Here is a 23,899-nt window from a genome sequence, read left to right as displayed (position 1 = left end):
AAAGAGCTGTACATTTATGTGTGTCGTAAAATGTATTTTTGCTCTACATTTAAAGCAGCAGCATCTCTTCCAAATGCTAGGTCCGTTGGGTCTGGATGCCAACTTGTGGATAATCCAGTGTCTACAGCACAAGATTTGTCATTTCTTTGCGCAGTAGGGGAGACCGGGGGCGAGTGTAACAGCATCACTTTCAATAAGGGATAACATTAGAGTTATGTGATCAATATCATGTGTATACCCACTCACTCCCTGACATTGCATGTGAATTTTCATGGCTGTGTCTATAAGTGTGTAGGTTTTACAACCAAAAGGTCAGAAATTAATAAACTAATATTTTGGTCCAAGCCTAAATTTTGACTAGTATCGAGTGTTGAAGTTTGAATTAGGTAACTTGATGAAAGAGCAGGTTCTTAGGTGATATTTGAGTATCTATTTCATACCACCATGCTGGTACAGCTGGTACAGCTGGTCAAACAGTGACTGACAGGGGTGGGGATGGTTGTTACACCTTTTATCTTTGATGTTTTATGTCATTAATCTTTCCTGGAATTTTACATGGACTATGAGCTGCTTCTGACTTCCTGCTGAAGGTTTACATTCATACATGTTCACCATTCATCTGTATTATCAGAAGATGTTCTTTAAGACAGCAGTCTATTGTTAGGATCCACACCACTGTCACTGTTCTTCATTTAGCCATCAGTGATGAGTTCTTTTTGTTCATACTGAACCATAGAAAGATGCTTTAGTGTTGGAACATGCACAATAAACTTACATAGATACATGTTTTTTTTGGTTTTTACCTCAGTTTTTAGTTTTAAATCTCACTGTTTCAATTTACCCCAGGTTGTGTTACAACCTACCCTGGTAGTGGGGTAGGTTGTAACAGTGGCACTCTTTGCATTTGACATAGTGAATTCTGTGATATAGTTTGAGAAGTTTAAGGCACTGCTATTTGTAGAGAACAAATGAGGGTACTCCCCTACAGCTTGGAAATTCATGCACAGACTAAGATCTTATTTGTGCATCTCCATCTGAACGGCCACATGACGCCATTGCGCCCGTGGCCACTTATTCCCAGCATGGAAACATTTCCGCCATGCAGTCGTCTGTTAAATCTGATTGTCCCTGATTCTTTTTTGTGAGCAATAACAGATGGCAGGAAAAAAAATGTCAGTGTCTCTCCATCAGAGCAAATAAGGAGAGGTGATTCTTTGGCATTTTGCTGCTCTCCACCAGCCCCAGAGAACTGCCCTCTGCTCTTTTTCTTCTCCTCTTCTGCTCCGTCGCTCCCAATCATTTACTCCATTCTCTCTGATTGCCCCGCTAAAACACTCCCTGTGGACAACCCCCCCCCTCCACGCAAACCCCCTGTTCCTCCTCCGTGTGTCTCTCCCCAATGAAAGGCATTAATTAAATTACAGATCTCCCAATCCACTGCTGTGTTTTTTGGAGAGCGGAGCTTGACACTGGCCTTGACACGCTGACAGCCACTTACACCCACATAGCATACGAGGTGTCTGAAATGTAGTCACTCAAAATATGAAATGAGATGTAGAGAGATGGAGGGAGAGGAGGATCTGCATTTCACATCAAAGCCCGTCCACAGGACATGATTAAAAAGAACAGATTGTATCGCATTACGGTGATGAGCTGGGGTTACGGGTGGTAGTTAAGAAAGATTGTTAGAGTAAAAAGAGTAAATCATGCTGATGCAGCAGGAGAGAGACACAGGGAGAGAGAGAGATTGAGTGAGAGAGACTTGTTGCAGTATCCCACATCAAAGAGAGGCCGCAGACACATCACGCTTATTGTGGCGTGTAATTATGCAGGAGTTCCAGGGCTGGGACGGGACACACATTCCCATCCTCTGTTGTCTGACAGTTTGGCTGAAGCCTCAGTGAGAAATCATCAAGATAAGTTTGCTTAACCTGTGACAGAGAAAAACTTCCCCTCAATCCTGATCCCCCTGTGAAATACGGGGCACAAAAAAACTCCTCAACACGTCTCTAAGCTCTTGCTTTCTCCAAAATGCCAGCCCCGGCACGTTTGATCAAACCCCAATCTATTTTTCCGTCATCTGTTCATGCCCAGCGGGAGCGAGAACTCTAACTTTCCCGGTTCAGCTTTTTTTTTTTTTATAAAGAGGAAACGGCAAATGAGACACAGATTGGAAAGAGATTATTGGAAAGATATATCTGGCAGATAGACAAATCAAAGTGTCTGGATATCAAAGGCTGTACATGCAGACGCTCTCCTAACTGTCCGTCCTTGCCACACCATGAATCATTAAAGCGTCCATTGAGTGGACGGGCTGCTCTGCCAAGGCAAAAGAAGACTGCTGGGGATGAAAGCTCATTGGCTCAACGGGGGATTGCAGGAGGGGCGACCAGGGACTTTTAAACTGTGTAAAAACCACACTGACTTGACTGCAGTTGGATTGAGCTTTGTATAAGATGTACCTTATACAGATGTGGTTTAGCTGCTGCACATAAAGGAGCACTCAATCGATAAAGCCTTCTCTATAACTGAATATACACATATATACACGTCCACTACATCCTGCACACACTGGCTTTCATCCACGGTCCAGTTCAAGGTCTGGCCCAACAGTGTAAGCGCTTATTACCCCAGATTTTATCCAGATAGCCTGGCTGAGCTTCACTCACTCAAATAGAGATTTTATATCTCTGTCCCATATTCTCTGATGAAAGCACCCCAGAATCAAAGGCTGCGCTCAGCTCCTCAGTCCCTCCACAGCGGGGCTTGTAGCGAGCGCAAGGCACACACAGGAATCCACAGCCGCTCCCACAGATACCAGTCTATCCAATATTCATCCACCCGAGCCGCCAACAGCAGCCACAGAAGAGGGGTGGCGGCGGCGGCAGCTAGTGAGCGTACGAGTAGAAAGCAAGACGTTCGCTCTCTCGCTGTTAAATCATGGAGAGCTTCTGCTTCTGCTGTCATGGATATCAGCACCGTGGCAGAGCTCCATTAACGCTGCAGCAGAAGTTAACATCAAAGACAGTGGACATACATGATGCATGCATGGGGCTGCTTATGTGGCAGGATTAAGGTGTTCCTCAACATCAGTAGCTAAGTGTTACTAAAGCACAGTCTGTGAAAACTCACCAGTATTCTGTCCTCTGTTTTGCCATTTTTGGTGTCAAGCTTGATGCCACGGATGAACTTTATAGATGATTTATCGATAATCTTCCTGATGCTGTCTGTGGAGAAACAACAAGAAACATACAGTAATGTTAGAAAAAGACGCACAAACAGGGAAGTTGTTCTCCATAATGACCTTTTTTTGTTTTTGCACATTTCATAGCAGTTAATAAAAGCCTTATTACCGGCAGCATTTTTCAAACCATGCTGTTGTTGTTTCAGATGTTCGAATGTGTGGTCTTAGTTTTCCCTGCAGCCACTGGTTTTACTCATTTATTCATACAGAGACAGGTGATCCATCACAGATAAGAGCATGTCTGAATGTGTTATTGCTATATTATGTCATGCTGTTGTCTAGTGCTAATGCAAATGTACAGTAAGTCTACACTGATTTGAAATGTATGCTCTTCACTGCCATAACGTAATAACAGCACCTTTATGAAGACTGATTTTCACACACTACTGGAAACAGCTCCAAGGTAAACACAATAAATGAAGTTTTGTTGGTGTAACAAGTGTAAAATCTGCAGAATTATGTTATTATGTAGAAGATGCAAAGAAAAACACAACAACTTCCAATTCAATCTACCAATCAGCTGAGTCCAAATGAAACTCGGCAGTAAAGCACTTTGACCTTTGTCTGGACAGGCCCGTGCTCATGCCTTGATCTAATAGCAGAGATAGGTTTGTCATTTGAACAGATCTGTCCTGACATTTCAGATAATAAAATAATCTGTGGATAACTGGATTATAAATAAGTTACAATTCTTTTCAATTCAAAAATGAAGCAACTCACAGAGTTAAAGGTTGGACTCCAAAACACAATGACATTTAGAAGGGCAGAAGCTGGATTTAAAGAATTAATTCACAGATTGATTAGAGAAGAATAAGATTATTTTTCCCTTCCAGTCCACCATAACACTTTCATTAGAGTGTTTCACAATATGCTTCAGTGTCATTTCCTCCTCAGAAGTGCAAAATGACACATCTAAAGCAACAGCGTCTCTGATTCACTGAGAACTGTTCCTGTCAAGCAGCATCTCTGTCACTGCTTTGACCCCTGACTTGTATGAAGCACGTAACCTGCCTTCTGCGCCAGGGGAAACGTCTTACTCACAGGATGAGAGAGCGCACGGTGCCGACACAGACACACTGTCACAGAAACACACAGGCCCTGGCAGAGATGACGTGATCCAGCCTCTCCATTTACTCCGGCCGCACTGCATCTCCACTGACGAGTTTATGAGCTAATCGATACCAAGGATGGGACGATGGGATTTGGCACTGGAGTTGATACAGTCTCACCAGATAGATAGTGAGGCAAGTCTTTGTCTTTATGGAATGGCTTTTATCCATATTTTTAGAGGCACGAATGTCTTTGTGAGGCAAAGTTCAAGTGGAGTTCAGTACATTTAGTCAAGTGCTGTATTTATACTGCTTTATACTTTTAATCCACTTAATTTCAAAGAGAAATGCCATAGTTTTACTGCATTATCCTGATTTGCATGGCATATGAATAATCACAGATTAGACTACCAGTAGTTCAGTACCCCGGTCTGAGTACTTCTTCCACCACTATTCAAACGAACCCTGCAGTCATATGTAAGTGCTGGCGCGTTAAAAGGAGGCGTGGGCTAAAAATATAATTCATCATGATTCATACTGGTGCAAGTTTTTCTGTGTGATGATCAACTCTACATCAGTGGAATTGGTGAGCGAGAGACTGAGGCGCAGATGAAATCACTTGGCTGGCAATAACCTACAGTACACTAACTCCAGTCAGAGATGCGATCTGGGTACGAGTCTCATTCAGGTGACCTTGTGCAGCCTGCAGGCCATGGGGGCCACGGTGGCCCCCCTGTCAGTCAGTGCAGGCAGGGCAGGAGGGTGAGGGGCTGGGGGGGGGGGGGCGTTGTTGGCACCAGCAGGTGACTGAATGAAGAGGCAGGGATTCCACTGGATTAATCATCACAGTGTGCCTAATAGAGCCATTAGGAGTAATTAACACAGCAGCAGAGTGCCTGCTACCCTGAGCATGTGTGCACTGTTGGTGTGTGTGCACGTGCATACACTCTTACTCTATACCATACTCAAATGAATAAACGGTGCAGTGACTTCAACATAAGTGAGCTGTTGCTGTGTGAGAAAAAAAGATAAATATTTGTGCATGCTGTCGCCCTGGGTTTGTCCTGCACATGCATTTTCGTTGGCAAGATATAGTTGAACATCTGCCTGTATCAGTCCCGCTGTCTTCACTTTCACGTACGCGCGCGCACACGTGCACGCGTGCAATCAGTAGAGCGCTCTGGTTGGTTAAGAAAAACAAAGATAAAATGTTCCAGAGATGAGGTTTAAAGAGGAAAAATCAATACGAGATATAAAAAAAAAGAGGGTTGGCGAAAACGTGAAAGCAACAAAGCGCTGTTAGACCCCGGAGTAGGCTACACACCATTATTTACACAACGCCCCTTTTCCTCTGGCCTAAGGCTGGGGGGGGTAGGGGGGGGGTTATTACCTGATCCGCCCCGGGAGGCAGATTTGAAGCAAGGTACATTTCCCCGCACTGTAAATAATTCATCTGCACATTGACTAATTCACACGCACTGAGAGGGGACACGGCTGCACACACATACAACATGTAGAGGTGCAGCTCATGACAACCATCCTCTCTCTGCGTCTGTTCGGTCGCAGCCTCCGCCAGACGCGCGGAGGAAAAGCATCCCGAGCCTGAACGCACACACCCCGGACCGGGCCGGCGGGTGACCGCGGCTGCAGCCCGCAACAAGACAGAGCGAAAAACAAGCAGGCGGCGGTCTTTACCCACCTGTCATATCCTTGCTCACACTGACGAAACCAGTGGCAGTGATCTCTTTAGAAGCCATGTCTGTTCCTCTCTCCTATGGCCACCCCTCCTCCACCTCCTCCTGCTGCTCTCCTCCACCTCCTCCCCTCTCTCTCTCCCTCTTTCGCTCTCCCCCTTCTCTCTCTCTCTCAGAAATGGACAGAGAGGATGCTCTCTCTCCCAGTCATTCCAGCAGAGCATCCGACTCCCCGACGCGCTTCCTGGAACAAGCCCCGTGGATGTTGGCAGGCTGGGCGCGCGAGCGACGGGAGGTGGAGGGGGAGGGAGGGGACAGAGGAGTGGAGGGAGGGGTGAGGAGGAAGGGGGCGGGGATCAGGGAAGGATAATGAGGCAGCTGTGGTCACCTGTGAAGGCGCGCGCACACACACACATAAAAAAAAAAATCACAAAATCACAAAAAACAATGCAGTCTGGCTGTAAAAGTTGATGAGGCGCAGTGAGAAGAACTCGTCCATCCCACTCACTACACTGTTGTGAATGGGTTTACCAGGGAGAGCAACCACAGCAAATCTGATTCTCATTGTTAACAAACTAAATAAAACCACACTGCAAAGTCATGTTGAGGGTCACACCGGCCCAACCCCTCAGTATATTGATGTTCTGACCCATGGGCACTCAGTGGTCATTACTACAAGATCACTTCACTACATTATTACACCAATCAGGAGTCAGTATAACAAAAGGGCATTAGCTATAACTTAATTTAAGTGTATTTCATTATACTACATTGTTTCTCAGTGGTTATGATTGATGAATACTCAGTCATCATTACAGCTTTACATGAGCAGCCTCGTTACTGCTATCGTATTAGATGAGGACTCTGTTATTAATTAATTATTACAAAAGTACTCACTACTTCATTAGTTGTTATTACTACATTATTACACAAGTACTCAGTTATCATTTCAGTATTACATGAGTACATATTAGTACGATGTTGTATGAGTAGCCAACTCAGTTGTTATTACTATAGTATTACACAAGGGCGGTTATTAATTCTCATCACTTCATTACTTCTTCAGTAGTTATTGCTACATTGCTACATGAGTACTTTACTCATAACTAATACTTTGTAATTATCATTTGGGCATTACACGACCATATTTTACTACATTAATACACAAGCACTTATTTCAATATTTCATGAGTACTCTGTAGTTATTATTATATTATCACATGAGCACTCAGTAGCCATTCCAATTAGATAAGCACTGAGTATATCTGCTGCATTTGGACATCTGGTTAAGGCCAAGGTCTCTGGCTCCTCCCTGACTAATGAAATAGATCTGTGACCTGCTCACCTGGAGGTCAGTAAGATTGGACCTCTGGAGAACATGGATACATCACAGTTCACAGTTCATCCATAAGGAACATGAACATGAGTTGTGTGATATTTGTTGAGATATTTCTGCCTGAGCCAAAGTGGTGGACTGTGCAGCTAGAGTGTCTAGAAGCAAATAGATTGGGCTTTGTCACATTCTTTATGTAATTTACCAAATCTTTATTTGATTGTAACTGATAGGATTACACAACAACAAAATGAAATGCTCCCCAAAGAGGCAACAAACATCAAGTACAAGAGCAACAAGGGATGATAACAGTCGACTAACAATCAACGTTCAAGTAGAAATGCCTGAATAAATGGATTTCAGCATTGACTGGATGAATTTGTAGGAAAAGAGACAAGTGCTTGTTGATGGTGAATTGATTGTGTTGTGTTTGAAAATCACTGCCTCTGTCATTCTGTCTATCACTGCATTTTGTCTTCGCCTGAAACTACTTAACAGAGGAAGGAAAAGTCTCCACCAAGATGACCATCTCTGTCTGTAATTATCTGTGATTGTCAGCTGAAACTCCTCCTACGGGATACGATCACCCTCTGTCTTGTAGATTCTAAATAAAAACCTGCTCTGGAAAACAACACTGCACCTCTGGTGGGATCTCAACATAATAATCATTGTCATTTTTGTCTCTCTCCTTTTTTTTTCTAAGACAAGAACAAAGCAGTTGCACATCTAATTTTGGACAATGATCTTCAACAGAATGAACGTCATCATCCTTATCTCCTCAGTGCTGGGTGAGTATATTACAGATGAAACCTGACTGACTAACACTTTCAGACAGTTCTCAGTGTGGCCTCATTTTAGAAAAGATCTACCAATGGATAAAACAGTGTCCATGTACTTTTAAAAAGTGCCTGTCAGAGTGCTGCTGACTTTGACCAAGCTGTTTGATGCTATCAGTATAGTCTGTTATGCTGTGCTATATATTTTACTAGGCTGTTAGCCTGCAGCTGGGAGATTCAGGCAGAGCAAATTTAAAATCATGTGCACCAGCCAAAAATCTCAATGATAATGGAGATGATTTGAAACGGGGCTGCCAGATCATCCCGGTGGCTTTTCCATACTTGACAACCACAAGTTATGTTCAAATATGACCACATTATAGCAGGCCTACCACTATGTTACTGCATGTGTGTGAGTGTCAGACCGGAAAATACAGAAAATCTGAGCACATTCCTTCTGTTTCCATGGGGATAATAACTGTCTAAACAGTCTCATTAGAGAACAGGAAGCTTTCCTCTGTCGCACTGGGGCACACACACACACACACACTACTTTGATACGACTGTGTGTGTTAGGTGGAAAATGGAGCTCAGATCGTCTCTGCCTTCAAAGCAGTGTCATACAGTGACGGTCCAGTTTGCTGAGTTTGTTGGTGTTAAAAATATTGAATCTGCCTGCACAGCCAAACTTAAATGCTTTACATGTTTTGGTTTTTTGTACAATCCAAACTCAGCAGTTGACCATGATTAACTATGTGTTATTCTGAGCTTTTGGTCCTAATTGATAGGTGACATAGGCTGCACATGCCGCACACAAAATGCCACACGTGTAGGAACCAGCTGTGTTAGAATATGAGTGTATGAGTTGTGTTTTAAGTCAAATGAATTCTGTGTTTCAGGTGCAGCAGCATCTCTTCCGCAGGTTGCTGCATTAGAAGGTACTGGCACAGATAAGCACACGAAGAGAGAGCGTGCATCTGTCTGACACGCTCTTACAGTATAATTGACCACAGCATGAGAGAGGCCATAATGGAGTTTCCCTTTCCTGCAGAGTCTCTGGGGGCCAGAGTGTCTGTGAAGCCTCCGGGGTCGACCGTCTACCTCGGTGAGAGTGTGTTGCTGCAGTGCACGGTGGAGTCAAACTGCACTTTTGTGAGGAGTTACCGGTGGACCAAGTCCAAACCACTCGCTGCTCCACACCCCAGGCACCTGGTCTCCGGTGACACTTACTCCATCACTGCAGTAACAAGGGAGGACGCGGACAGGTACTGGTGCCAAGCCGAGTGTCAGATGAACAAGACGGTGTTTGTGGTGAATGCCCTGCCGGTTGTTCTCAATGTGTCAGGTGAGCAGCAGCTGCTGCAACCTCTGCAGCGTGGCATCAGGTTTCTGCTACATGAACAGAGCAACATATGCAAGTGGAAAGGCTTTTTGGTCCCAGTCTGTCTTCTAATGCAGAGACTCAATATTTATACCAGCCAATGAAATCAGCGTTAGTCTATTCTATATCATAATCAGCACTATTTTAAGTTGTGTTCTTTTCAGTCATGTTTATCAATCTTATGCCTTCTTGATTAAGTGCAGTGAACAGCTAAAATTACATATATTGGCATTCTGCATTAATATGCTATATTGAGTATGAATAGAATGTATTCCTTATTGCTGTTTCATTGTGTGTTTGCTTTGATTTCTGTGGTTATTATTGTCATCTCATATATTGGCTTAGTATTAAGTCTCCACCTGCTACCGTGACAACACCAACAGGCTGATGCTCACCAAATACAATATTTTTCATTTTAGTTTAGCATTCACTTGCTAATATACATTAAACAAAATACTGGTGAAGTTGATGAGGATGTCACCAGTTTTGCAGTGACCCCCCCCCCCCCCCCCCCCCCCCCCCCTCAAAAAAAAAAAAAACATAAAACAAAAGGAATGGGTTAGGGTTAGGGAAGAATCTGGTGAAAGGAGGATTTCAATTTCATCCTTTGCAGTGAAATATAGCAAGCGACATTGATACTGCATTGGATATTTGAGAGAACAGTGTGTAATCTCAGCCTCAGCCAGCTCTGCTTTTCTAGAGTATGTCATTTAAGTTGTCAAGATATGAGTTGGTGTTTGTACAGCATTCAGATGCATGGTACTAGAACCATTTGTCAACACAGGCGAAACCTGCATCTCAATCTCTCCTCCAGAGCTGCTGCCTCCCTCACTGACTCTGACTCCCAACACCACACAGATGCTCAGAGGGGAACACTTCAAGGTGCAGTGCCCTGCTCTTCAGACTAACTCCTCAGGTTGGAAGCTGATGCACTTCTCTCCGGACCGTGCAGCAGGGATCAGAGTCATCAATGTCCCCTCTTCACCACCAGGGGGTGGTGTCGGCGCAAATAAATCTGAGGCGCTTGTCTTCATGGCTACCAACAAGAGCCGTGGACTGTACTGGTGTAAAAACGCTGGGGGCCGCAGCAATGCAGTCAGCATCACAGTAAGCTGTGAGTCTTGTGTAACAGTGATGTTCAAGGACAAACTGAGGGAGAAGCCTTCAGAGAAAGCAGGACATGGTCTAGACAAACACAGGTTTACATTTGTATTTGATGGTTGCACTTTGAAAAGCAGTGAGGAGTTAATCTTGTCTCCTATCCTTGTCCCACAGATGGTAACATCATTCTGAAGACACCTGCTTCCCCTGTATCTGCGGGCGATGAAGTTGTCTTGTCTTGTCAGTACCGGACTGGAAACCATGGTTCAACAGCCTTCTTTAAAAACGGAGTACAAATAGAGACTTCCAATTCTTCCAGTTCAGGCGGAGTGATAAAGATGACCATTGAGAACGTGACACAGGAAGATGAAGGCCTCTACAAGTGTGCATCCCTTGACAGAAAGATGGAGAGTCCAGAGAGCTGGTTATCAGTGAGACCTGACAGAGGTCAGCTGTGGTTTTATTTCATCATTCTGCTAGGTGTAGTAGTACAGTTGTGACTGATGTCAACTGTTTTGTCTTTTAGACAACCTCACATCAACAGAAGCGACACCAGCCTCCACTAGTGGTAACTATATATATATATTTCTTGGGTAAAGCAAACTGTCACACTTTCTACTACATTTACTGTATGGATGATGCTCAACAGCTGATTACCATTAATCAATTCTTCACAGAGCACCTCCGCTCACACTCTAACTCACACTTACTTTGTACTCTCATACACTTCCTCACACCATCTGCTTGCACTTCAATTTGTCCTAGATGTAGTACTTAGTACATACGTACACTAAGGTCTCCTACTGCCCTGAGGCTTTAGTGTGGTCCCTTGCCAGTAAGTCACTCTGGGGAAAAGTGAGAATGTAAATGTAAATCCTTCGTCGGCCATGATTGAGGACAACTTTTTAGTTATCAGTTCCTCCTCCTGCCTTGTCTCTCTTCATCAGGCAGATGCCTCCAGTGATGGAAGGTGCCCTAATTCCTGTTAAAAACATTTACACCCCCAGACTCAGTGACTTGTTGTTGTGTTTAAAGTATTGATGCTGTTGAATGATTTATTCAAAAAAAAAGAAGAAGAAAAAAAGACACACAATTGTCATAAGGCCCCGGATCAAAATTAAAAAACAAAACACAAAAAAAGCAGAACAGGTAAACCAAGCCAGTGCAAGGCAGAAAAAAGTCCAAAGTCTAAAAAACACAGGGAAAACATAAAAAGGAAACTGAATACCACAGAAACACAAGGAGGAGGAGAGATCAGAGACATGAGGACACACCGGGAGACAGCAGCAAGACAGACAGACTGACGACAACAACAACAACAACTGAGAGTACAGAGACTATACAGAAAAAAAGGAGGAGAACGGAGGAGGGAACAGGGAAGGACAGGGTGCAGCTGACAACCGCTGTGTCAGGAAGGATGTAAAACAAACAGTGGATACACAGGCAATGCTACTTCAAAATAAAACAGGAAATCAACAAAAACACAAAGTCCATTCAGGTCAAACCATGGCGCACTTATTAGTAGGCAATTAACAATAATAGTTCTGCCGCTCTCTCTCTCTATTTCGGCTTTTTATTTCAACATCAGCATCTGGCCTGTTAATCCCATGAGTCAGATTACTGTAAACCACCTGTTTGCACCGTAGACTATAATTAGAAATAGACAGTGACGTAGTTTCTGGTTAAACTCAGCTGATGGTCTTGACACCCACAGACACACATTTGAATGAATATTATTTGTTGTGCTCATCAGGCTCCTGGAAATGGATCGTTCTTTCAAGCATGGGTGTGCTTCTGTTCCTCATTCCTCTTATTGTTTGCTTAGTGTGTCACTACAGGTCAGTTACCGCACCTACAGCCCTCTTCACTTCCTGTTTCCTTTTATTATTAATTAAATATGCTTTCAATGAGTATCTCAAAAAAGATGGTTCACTGCTGATATTTCTGTTTGTTTGAAGGTACCAGAAGTTTTACTGCTGCAGTAGCTGCTGGCCACTTTACAAACAGGAAGTACCTGCACAGGTGTTACCTGCAACCAAGCAGGATGTGACTGAAGTGCAGTGGGACCTGTCCTGGATGGAGATGTCAAATCTGTTGGATAAGTAGCTGTATCCTGGCACTGGGAGGACCTGAGACATACAGACAATAAATAGAGTGAAACAAATGATTCAGTCAGTGCTGCTTTGAGTGCAAGTGCAGTTTGTAGTTTTTGATGGTCACATCGCCTCTTCGACTTGGGTCTGCTTTGGGCCCGTTTTTAAAATTTTGTTTCAGTTGAAAAAACTTAAATATTAAAAATATACCTTGTTTAAAGGGACAACAAGGAGTTTTGGAAAGCAAAGTGTTTTCACACTACATTTCCCATGAGCCTCCCATGACGATCAGATACCGTCGCAGTTCCGACCATAAACGGCGATTCGGCGGTGTTATTCCCATGAGCCGCCGGGCAGCGTCCGTGAAACCGAAAGTAGGAAATGCTCGCCCAGCTAATAATAATAACAAAATAACGATAAAGACAAAACATTATCGAAAATGGACCCATTAACAAGTGCGGGAAACGTAGATTCATCCACATTAATATGAGACTTTTTTTATAACCAAATACAAACTCCTCGTTGTCCCTTTAATGTTTCTGTATTAAAAAGTGCTAAAGATTCTGTCCTGATATTTAGACAATACATTCAAATCACATCCTTTTCCCCACTGTTTCAAAATCACAATGAAAATGTGTTCTGTGTAGTTCTGAAGTTTGTTCCCTGATCCGTTCTCTTATTGTTCAAATGTGTCTGATAAATATTCTTAATTGTTAGAGTCCCTGAGAACTTGAATTCAGAAGATGTTCATGAAATAATCAATTAAAGTAACAAAGACTCATTTGTCGCACACATTATTAGATTTAATTTGTTGAGGTTGTCAAATGTTGCTGCGATTTGCCATCATCAAACTTCTAAAAATCAATATTTCATTACGTACACATCCTCAAAATAGTTATCCACTTCATAGACTGAAAAGAAAATGGTAAAATCACCCTTCTTTAAATTCAGCATTTCTCTAATTTCCAATTAAGGAGACTGAACAAACACAACACAGGCAAATCCAAAAGAGACACAGAAGAACTACAAGGACATATTCTGTATGCACATGAAAGTTGGCTTCCACTTGACGCTCATATTGGCTCTGGATTTAAAGGATGCCATTTTTACAATGACCCGAAACCATTATGTCAGGATAAATCATAGCATGGTGAACTGCATACTGTACAGTAGGTTTACAGATGAATACCACATGCAGTATATCTTTGGTTTTGATGTAATTCCGATTTCTTTATAGTTTGCACTGGAAACAGAAGAGGAACCTGATTAGAGTGGATTTTATTACTGTCTTTTCATTATGGTGTACAGGAAATCTGACATAAAAAACAAATGTGCTCATTTCTGATAATATTCAAAATGCTGGCTCTGTCAGTGAGCACATTTCTTTATCTGTGAGGGCTACTCTTGAGGGACTCTTATAATGAGAAGTATAAGTCAGTGTGCAGGCACAAGTAAGGGTACTAACACAAGATCATCCAATGCCATCTAAATTATGCATCAGTCTGCCAAAAATCCTTTAACAAATGTCTCGAGCATTTAAGGAGAATGTTCAGTACTCGGGCGCAGGGAGGTGATGGGGCAGATATTAAAATTAATACAGGCTCCACCATCAGACATGCTGAAGGAGAATCTGTGGCCTGTGCAAAAAAAGAAAAATTGCAAGAGACTCATTCAGGGTTCAGCCATAAAGCATAAGAAATGCACCTACAGTATAAGGAATGGCATGTAATGTTGACAAATGAGCTTGTTCTTATGAGCTCAGAGCTTTGTTCAATAATACAGCTGTGACTTCAATTATTTTCACACACGATCTAAATTATTGTGCTCAGACTACAAAAGTTTTTAAAACATATCATGAGCAGACGTTCTTCAACTTCAACATCTTTGCATTCTGATTGATGTGCTCCTCTCTTCTCACATCAGCTGAGAGTTCAAGCTCAGACAAGCTTGCTGTAAACTTTAGCCTCTGCAATTTTGATAATTCAGTGCATACTGTCATTGATACGTGAAATGTTTTTTTTCATGCAGACGGACTGAGACAGAATTCATCTAACCTCTGCATTTAAGGATGACTCATTGGTAAAAACTAACTGTGAAAAGACTAGACTGGGATAAGTTAATCAAGCAGTAAAGTATTCTGTCAGCAAGGTAGCACTATCTGATTTTCAGAAAAATCCACTTGATATGGCACTAATGAGCATGGAAAATAAATGAAAAAGATTTTTAAAATTCTAAAATAATTAGCAAAAATGGAGGAGAAAAGCAAAGCACAAGTTTACCAGAGTAGATGCAGAGTGAAATCTGATTCTTATATCCTAACTGATCTTTAAATATGTATCTGACATATTAAAATTATTGCTACAAAATCAGGCACAGCTACTTTTTCAGAAATGATTATCCAAATACTACAGGCCCGTATTTAAACAATTAAGATTATGAGCTTAAATCAGTATTTAAGCTTATCAATATTTACTCTTCGGAATGGAGAACCTGGGGTTATCAATGGTCAGAGGAAAAAAGATGAAGAGGAGGAGGACAATAGATGCCAAAATAAGCCAAGAGATTGAAAACATACTGAAATCAAGGAGCAGTATGGACGTGTTCATTCCTGACTGTACTGTAAGTACAAATGATATTATTTTCAGCATTCACATGTAAGAAACTATGCTGAGCACAGTCATATCAAATTGTGATTTTTGTTTTTCCAGTGAAAAGATCAAGTCCAGCACAGTTTACCGCTGAGTCTTTATCAGACAGGAAGAACTCCACCAGTAACTTTGACACAGTTCTGGGCTGGCTGTCTACACTCCAGATCAAGAGACCGACCTGACCCTCAACTTCTCTCAGACTTCAGGGTACAGATCTGTTCCACTCAGGACGACTTGGACTTCAACAGGAATAGTCTCAGCACACTTAATAATAAGAAAACAGTATTGCACCTTGGACATTTTTAGTGGATAGAATCATACTGCTTCCAGTCGTATTCAATATCAGAATCAATATTATGAAATTATTATATGATACAGTACTCTGGGGCAGCGATGGCCTTAAGTTCAGAAACCTAAGCACCAGTAAAGCTGCTGAGTGAGAGAGTGAAGTGACTTACTGTAGGTGGGTAAAAGTTTAAGATTCAGACATAGATGTACCAAACACTATTAACATACTTTTTGTAGCATATTAATGCAATGTTGAAGCTTCTATTATATATATATATATATATATATATATATATATATATATATATATATATATATATATATATATATATATATATATATATATATATATATATATATATATATATATATATATATATAACATATCCCAGTAATTAAACTCTACTAGATTTGTCTTATTTTTTTAAGGGACTGATGTCACTGTCCTCACATTTTCATAATGGTTTTAGTGTAAAGCTGAACCCCTAAAGAGAGTCCAGGTGAAGGAATACAAACATTAACAGGCTTGCAGGAAAGGATAACATGTGATGGCCTTCCATTAGGTAATGAGGATACAATGAAGTAACTCTATTCTATTCATACAGTAAAGAAAAGGATGTAGACTATCCTTTATAAAAACTGCACTGACTTAGCAAGATTGCATTTCAAAATGTAATACTACCATGCAGCAGACACATGCACAATGTGGCCACTTCACTACAGAGTTTCACAGGGCAACTGCTGGTGAAAAAAGTGCATTTACCCCATAATCATGATTATTTAAAAACTCCACTGGGAACCTGACTTGAGAAATCATGTTTAAAAAGTATATTAAAAACCAATCATGTTTAAGAACCTTAATAAATATTAAATTATGTCTTATTAAAAGTTAATCATGTGAGAAACTCTAGTTTTTAGTCAGGTTTTTTTTTGTTTTGTTTAAAAAATAATCAGGACAATTCATAGAACATTTTCTTTTTCTACTTAATCATGTATTTTTGTGATATATTCATTCTGTCTTTCTCTTTGATTGTTTGTGTATTGCATATGAATTAAATTGGGTACAGAGCACATTGTGACACAGAATCTAGACGAGTATACAAATCATTCTCACCCAAGGACTGTAATAGTACACTCACATACATGAAATTATAGATGAGAAAACTCTACTTTTTTTATGATGTTCAAAGTCACAAAATGCAAACATGTATGGACAGTAATAGAAATCAGATACCAAAGGACTGCTGAAAACATGCTGAGTTCTGTTGTATGTCTTTTTTCCCCTCTTACACAAAACTCAGCATAAAGTTAGGCAAAGCGCAAAACAAATGTCTTTGTTAGTCTGAGACCAATGCAGTTGTCCTTTCTCCTCCAGTGCGCACTGTTTAATACACTGCACCGTCTATATTACTTCTTTGAAGAGCTGAGTGTAGAGATTTCATTTACCGTACTCTTTCGCACTTCAGGTATTTAGAACCAGTTAAACCAGTTAAACTTTGTGACTGCCTCAGACAGCCAACTGACGCTTGAGTGCAGTTGTTTTGTTGTTGTTGTGTAAGGTTGGCTGAATTGACAGCAAAAAAAATAGCTTAAAGCAGAAATTGCGACTTGAGACAGATGACCACAGTAGAGCCCTCGGGGAGATCCAGTTGGAGGTAACTCAGGAGAAAATAACAGAGAAAATGGAAAACAATCAAGGTTAGTGTTACTCAAGAGCTGCTGGAGATCAATTGATACTGTAACTGCATTGTAAGAGAGCATTTTACTGGACACTGCAGGGACTCTGCATGTTGTACAAATATTTTTTCTATCTTTATATTATTCTGATTACAACATGTAATGTTCAGTGTAATCTGTAGCCTGTTCTGAGATAAAGTCCACTAACAGTAAACAACATGTAAAACTTCACAACTGTACTTTGTATTACATAGTATTAATGCAAAGCTGTTAAGGTAAAATATGCCAAGACAGAAGACCCAAAGAAGTCAACAGAACGTTTGCATGATTTTCTGTCAGGGAAGAACATTATCCTGTAATGAACTTCCTTACCAGTAAACCAGTGAACCAACAGGTTCTTGATGCTTGGTTCTCACTGTAACTTCACCCCAGTGTTAATGTCTGAGATTGTTTGTGTGTCTTTTTTATGAGTAGAAAGAATATTCTAAACCTCTTTCATTATTGTATGGGTCAGTATCATATCACCACAATATACAGCCTCTGTACATCAGGCTAAATCACAACAAGTAAGATTTACGATTGCACTGACGTGATAACATTCTCTGTTTCGGTTGCATATTTTTATCATGAATCACACACACCACCAGTCATTCTCAGCTTTTGTTTTCTTAGTAGCCTTTTTTTTTATCTGCTTCACAAAATAATCTGTTTTGGTTCATGCTAAAAAGGCTCAGGTTTTTTCTCACATCTCTATTATTGTTTAGACCACACCTCACAAATGAAAGAGACAAAGTCAAAAATAACTGCCACAAAAGCCCTGAGGGACAAGACAAGAACAAGTTCAGCACAGTATTTCTGTTGTGTCAGTCATGTAAAACAGCAGAGACATCTGTTGTGATAACTCTGTCACTTTAGTTTTAACGGTATGCTCGGGAGGTCTCATTTAAGTTTTCATCAACCCACTAAGAGTCCTGTATAATTTTGTTTATCTGCAAGTACCATGTCCACACTAATAATTTTGAATGATAGATTCTCTCTTTTTTTTTTTACATGCATATTACGTTTTTATCTTTCTTCAGGGGAGAAAGAGACCAATTCCCTGTCGGAGGTCAGGCTCATCCTGATTGGCGGAAGATGGGCTGGCAAGAGTTCTTCTGGCAACACGATACTGAGAAAGGAAAGGCTTGAGTGTGGCCGAACCAGAACAGCTCAGTCTGAGGTTAGACATGAAATAGTGGAGGGCAGGATGCTCACTGTGGTCGATGCTCCAGGATGGAAGAGCTCTTTCTCCCTCACAGATATCCCAGAAGGAGACAAGCAAAGGTTTAAACTTAACCCATCCAGGTGTCCGCCCGGACCACAGGTTTTTCTCCTTGTAATCCCGATTGACTCAGCTTTCTCAGTTGAGCAGAGGAGGATTGTGGAGGAGCACATGAAGCTCCTGGGGCAGCGGGTGTGGAGATACACCATGGTGCTGTTCACCTGTGGGGATTTCCTTGGGAAGAAGACGATAGAGCAGCACATAGAGAGCGAGGGAGATGCACTCAAGTGGTTAATTGAAAGGTGCAGTAATAGGTACCACGTGTTTAACAACAAGGACAAAGGCAACTTATCTCAGGTGACACTGCTGCTGCAGAAGATAGATGAAATGGTCAGTGACAACAATGGCACCTTCTATCAAGTAGATGAACAGACCTTTACTATCATTGAAAAGAAGCAACAAGAGGTGGCTGAAAGGGCGAAATTGAGACAGAGAAGGGCAGAAGAACAAAGACAACAAATGAGATCACTCCTTTCAGGTGAGTGTGACAATAACACTTCCTTGCATGTTCCTGAATCATTGCCCACAGGTATAAAAGTACAAAAAGTAGTTGGCAAAACAACAATTTGCCACTGACCAGTTACTTAATGGATGGTACAACAGCTAGCCAGTTGTTTGCCTCTGGCTCCAGTCTTTATGAAGAGCTAAGCTAACCGTCTGTTGACAGCAGCTTTATATTTAACTTGAAAGATATGAGGCTGGTATCAGTCCTCAACAACAAAGTGAATAATAGTTCCCAGAATGTCAGCCTACTTCTGTCATAACAGTTGTAACTGTTATAGTAGAGTTTAACATTTAAACAAAAATGTAAACTGAAAAAAAAAGACTAATCAAGCTTTAATATGTCTGATAACAGAAGAGATGGAAGACATCCCATCACTTCAGCTGATTCTCTTGGGAAGCCGCTGGGTTGGGAAGACCTCATTGGGGAATGCCATCTTGGGAATCAAAGAGCAAGAAGCTGGGAAAAGAACAGAGCACTCAGTGGTCCACTGTGGCTCTGTAGGTAAAACTAAAATAACTCTTGTGGACACACCAGGTTGGTGGAAAGGCTTCCCTGCGTTTGACACTCCTGAAGTCATCAAAGAAGAACTGGTGTGCAGCATGTTTCTGTGCCCCCCTGGGCCCCACATATTCCTGGTGGTGATAGATGCAGATGCATCTTTCAATGGCAAACATCTAGATGCCTTGACATCACATGTGGAGCTTCTTGGGGAAGGAGTGTGGAGACACTCGATCGTAGTTTTCACAAGAGGAGACTGGCTGGGATCACGCACCATAGAGGAGTACATTGAAGGGGAAGGAGAGGCTTTACTGTCTCTGGTTGAACAATGTGGAAACAGATATCACGTCATTGATAACAAGAATACTAATGATGGTACTCAAATCACAGAGTTGCTGGAGAAAATCACTGCAACTGGAGCAGGAAATAGTTGGAGCCACTTTGTTCCTGATGAGCAGAAATTTAAGACCATTGAAGAAAGAAGAAGAAGTGTGGAGGAAATGGCAAGACTGAGGGAAAGTCAAGTCAAGGCCACAAGAAAAACCCTCAGAGGTCAGTATGGGTCAGATCCTCTAGGAATAAACTGATTTATATTACTTTTTTTTTTTACAGTCATTTATATGTTGTCAATAAATCAGTAAGAGGAAACTGTACACAACTTATTGAACAGTGTTTGGTGAATAGAATCTGACCTCATTACTCAAGAACTTCAACTTTAAGGAAGGCAGACTCAAGAGATGATAGGTGGGACTGAGAGGTGGAGCAGCTGTAGAAGTAGTAAGCGTCATCATGGTGTATTTCTTAACCCTTCCTTTGGTTGGTTTGTTTGTTTGTTTGACAGCATGACTACACAAAAATACTAAAACTATTTGCACAGATCTAGATGGAAGGATGGGCCATGAGGCAGGGCACAACCCATTCAATTTAGGCACACATCTGGATCCTTTACAAGGAATTTGAATGCAATTAATAAATACAACTTCTTGCCAAAATTATACCCCTTTCCCACTGGCCAAAAAACTGGTTTAAACCCACTAACAATCGGCTTTTGGTGGCAGTGGGAAAGGCGCAGCGACCCGCGTCAAACGACTCGGCAAGCAACGCCAGTTAAAATCGCCTTCAATCGGCTCGGCTCCAATCGGCTTGCAGTGGGAACGCCAGACCCGGGTCAACCCGCTAATTTACATGATGATGTTGAGTGTTACGTGACGCCACGTCATCGCGCCAGTCGCGTCTCATATCACGTACCAAAACAAAGCTCTGCTCCGCTCTGCTCTCATTCGAGACTGGGATTTGATCAAAAGATCAAAGAACACTGACCAAAAAAGATTGAAAAAAAAGAAGCGACAGTCTGTTTAACTGACGTGTTGTGCTGCGGATGTCTGTCATACCGTGGCAGACTCGCCGCGGTTCTGGTGCTCCACAGGTCAGCCAGACGCCTCGTTTGCCTCGGCCAACGGACCTCACACTCCGCGGCGGGTGGCTGTGGCATGACACGGTGTTTCTCGCACCGCGGATGAAAGTGGGGCGACTGGTTTATGCTCTGTCTGATCCTCCAGCGTGGGGTCAGACCCGGCTCATTTTGGTCAATGGGAAAGGAGCCAAATGCCGATTGTTAGCGGGTCGACCCGCTAATTTTAGTGGGAAAGCGGCTTTAATTTTCATTGTCAAAAATTGATCATCATAAAATCAACTACATTATTTACCTAAGATGTTCAATACATGTGCAAACAAATCTTCAACATAAACTGAATCAGATTTTAGCAGTGGAATATATGCCACACTCACCTGCAACCAATAATCAAATCAACCAGGACCAAAATGACAACTTCAAGTGATTCTGTCCTTCTACTTATAATGACATTTGGTTTCTTCTCAGATCACACACATCTGTTACAGGAGCTGAGGATAGTGATGCTTGGTCAGAAGACATCAGGAAAGAGTGCAACAGGAAATAACCTCCTGCGTAAAGAAGTGATTCCCACTCATCAAAATGAAATCTGTCAAGTGTATCAGGAGCATGTTGCTGGCAGAAGAATCACAGTGATCGACACCCCAGGATGGTGGAGCGAGCCCTTTCGCTGCACTGAAGAGATGGACAAAGAAATTGTCAGGGGGTTTTCACTGAGCCCATTAGGTGTCCATGCTGTTCTTCTGGTCATCCCCTTGGACTTGGCATTCAGGGAGGTTCACAGGGACGCTCTGGAGGAACACATGAACCTTCTAGATGCCACTGTCTGGAAACACACAATAGTCCTGTTCACATATGGAGACAAACTAGCAGATAGATCTGTAGAGGAGCACATCGAGAGAGAGCTTGGTGATCTACCCTGGTTGGTAGACAAATGTGAGAACAAATACCATGTCATGAACAATATGAAGAAAGCTGATACCAGTCAGGTCATCGAACTGTTTGGAAAGGTGGAGGAAATGGTGGCAGGGAACAATGGTCAACTCTTCTGCCCTGACATGAGGGACATCCACCTGAGAATTGACAACAAGTTCAAGAAGAGGCAGGTCAAACATGTGCTAAAGCAACGACTGGAGGAGGAGTACAGGAGGAGAGAGCTGGAGCTGATGTTGGGATTCAAGAAAACACTCCTTGATCTGCAAGCTCAGATCAGAGGAAGGGAGACTGGCACGAAACCCAAGGCACAGAGTGAGTACCATATTTTGATGAGGATGATTTGTTTTCATAACATTTTTGTCTAAATCTTCTGTTTTGATTATTGTTGTTGACAGTTGGCGAAATGAGCAAAATCAAAATCCGAGGTATTGTTCAGAAGAAGAAAGATGGAAAGGAGAAAGAGGAAAATATTGACACCAAAATCAGCCAGGAAATTGAAGACCTGGATAAAAACATTCTGAAATCCATGACTGTTCTTCAGAGCAGCATGGATGCACTGATTCCTGACAGTAAGTGAAAGTGATATTATCTTCAGCATTCACATGTAAGAAACAATGCTGAGCACGGTCATATCAATTTGCGTTTCTGCTTTTCCAGTGGCAGGAGAAAGTCGAGCTGAGTCTTTATCAGGCAGGAGGAACTCCTCCGACAACTTTGAAAAAGTTCTGGGCTGGTTGTCTACGCTCCAGATCAGCAGAAATGCAGAGAACCACGTGACCCTAAACTTCTCTCAGACATCAGGGTACAGATCTGTTCTACCACAGGACGAGTTGGACTTTGACAGAAGCTGATGTTCCTCAGTGATTAAAGACTTTAGACCTTAGACCTTTATTGTCCCTCTAGGGAAATTCTTTTTCACATGACCATATCTTCACATTTTGTTTCACCAGACACATACAAACACACACAAATTACAACACATTGCCACACGCATTTTTACACTCTGGCCAGGTTATCTTGGCCTTTTGTTAAGGGTCGCTATGACGGCCGGCATTAGGCTTCTGCCGAAGCGAGCCCTTCTGCACCTCAGTGCCCTGTATCTTCGTCCTGAGGGGAGGGGGATGAGGTAGGTGTTGAGTGAGTGTGTGATGTCCCGTTCTATTGAGATAGAGATGCGTGTGATGGACCTGTTGTGTAAATCTGATAGGTTTGGTGTAGGGAGCCCAAAGAGCGAGGTAACAGTGGCCTCAAGTAAGGGAAGCAAGTTTGTGACTGATAAGTGTGGTAGCCATGGGTTTTTGTTATAGGGACAATATTGTGTACACGTTACTTACAAGACTTTACAGTAATTGTATTGTAATATATTACCTATTCCATTTTAAGTATGTTATATAATCCTGCTTTCACTTTTGCAATAATATAAAGTTTATATTTATATATATTTTTATCAAGAATGCAATGCAATGTGTGTTTTTAAAATCAGGAATCCTAGTTGTTTAGAATATAAACAACTAGGATTCCTGATAAAAAAGCACATTGCAAGTTGACAGTCTAGACAGCTCGGTCAAAGCTCAGCAAGTATTAATACCATGCTCTTTAAATTATCTCAGGTAGCTACACTGTGTTACCCTTATTTATACTGACTGTGCGACTGGTGGAGAATATTGGCCACTATGCAAACTGATAATTCTGCTGATAATGATACTTTATAAAAACGTTCCTATCGGCGGCAACTAATCAGCCAAACAAATGAACTGGTATACCTACACCTACAGCTTCCAATATATTGTGTTTATGATGTACAATACTGGACATGTTGTCTCTTATTTGTTATGATTGTAGATTTTGATGGACAAAGAATCGAGATGACTTACAGAGTTTTTTTATTTATTTTTTATTACTGTATACGATTAAATTTGCATTTTATGTATCAGAGGAATTCAG

The 23,899-nt window shown here is 41.7% G+C and overlaps 2 protein-coding genes across 2 annotated transcripts in view; one reads left to right on the top strand and one right to left on the bottom strand.

Annotated features, from left to right (window-relative positions):
* LOC310984889 (capping protein, Arp2/3 and myosin-I linker protein 3-like) overlaps positions 1-12,710 on the bottom strand; it is a 38,459-nt gene extending 25,749 nt beyond the window's left edge. The window contains exons 1-3 of the mRNA XM_083970249.1: positions 12,593-12,710; positions 5,993-6,375; positions 3,133-3,227 (exon numbers count right to left, since the gene is read on the bottom strand). Of these exons, the coding sequence (XP_083826375.1) occupies positions 3,133-3,227; positions 5,993-6,050 (153 nt within the window). The 5' untranslated portion in view covers positions 6,051-6,375; positions 12,593-12,710. The remainder of the gene's footprint in view (positions 1-3,132; positions 3,228-5,992; positions 6,376-12,592) is intronic.
* On the top strand, positions 9,126-22,806 carry LOC310984760 (GTPase IMAP family member 8-like; the record flags this gene model as incomplete). The annotated part of the gene is made up of 8 exons (XM_083970075.1): positions 9,126-9,441; positions 10,292-10,591; positions 10,753-11,025; positions 18,364-19,083; positions 19,462-20,160; positions 21,488-22,267; positions 22,351-22,524; positions 22,613-22,806. The coding sequence occupies 8 exons, from the start codon at positions 9,126-9,128 to the stop codon at positions 22,804-22,806; spliced, it is 3,456 nt and encodes a 1,151-aa protein (XP_083826201.1).
* Between the last annotated feature and the right edge of the window lie 1,093 nt (positions 22,807-23,899).

This window comes from Trachurus trachurus (genome assembly GCF_905171665.1).
Source record: "Trachurus trachurus genome assembly, chromosome: 4".
Taxonomy (NCBI): Eukaryota; Metazoa; Chordata; class Actinopteri; order Carangiformes; family Carangidae; genus Trachurus; species Trachurus trachurus.
Note: the sequence above shows the minus strand (reverse complement) of the source record. Positions and strands in the feature narration are given on the sequence as shown.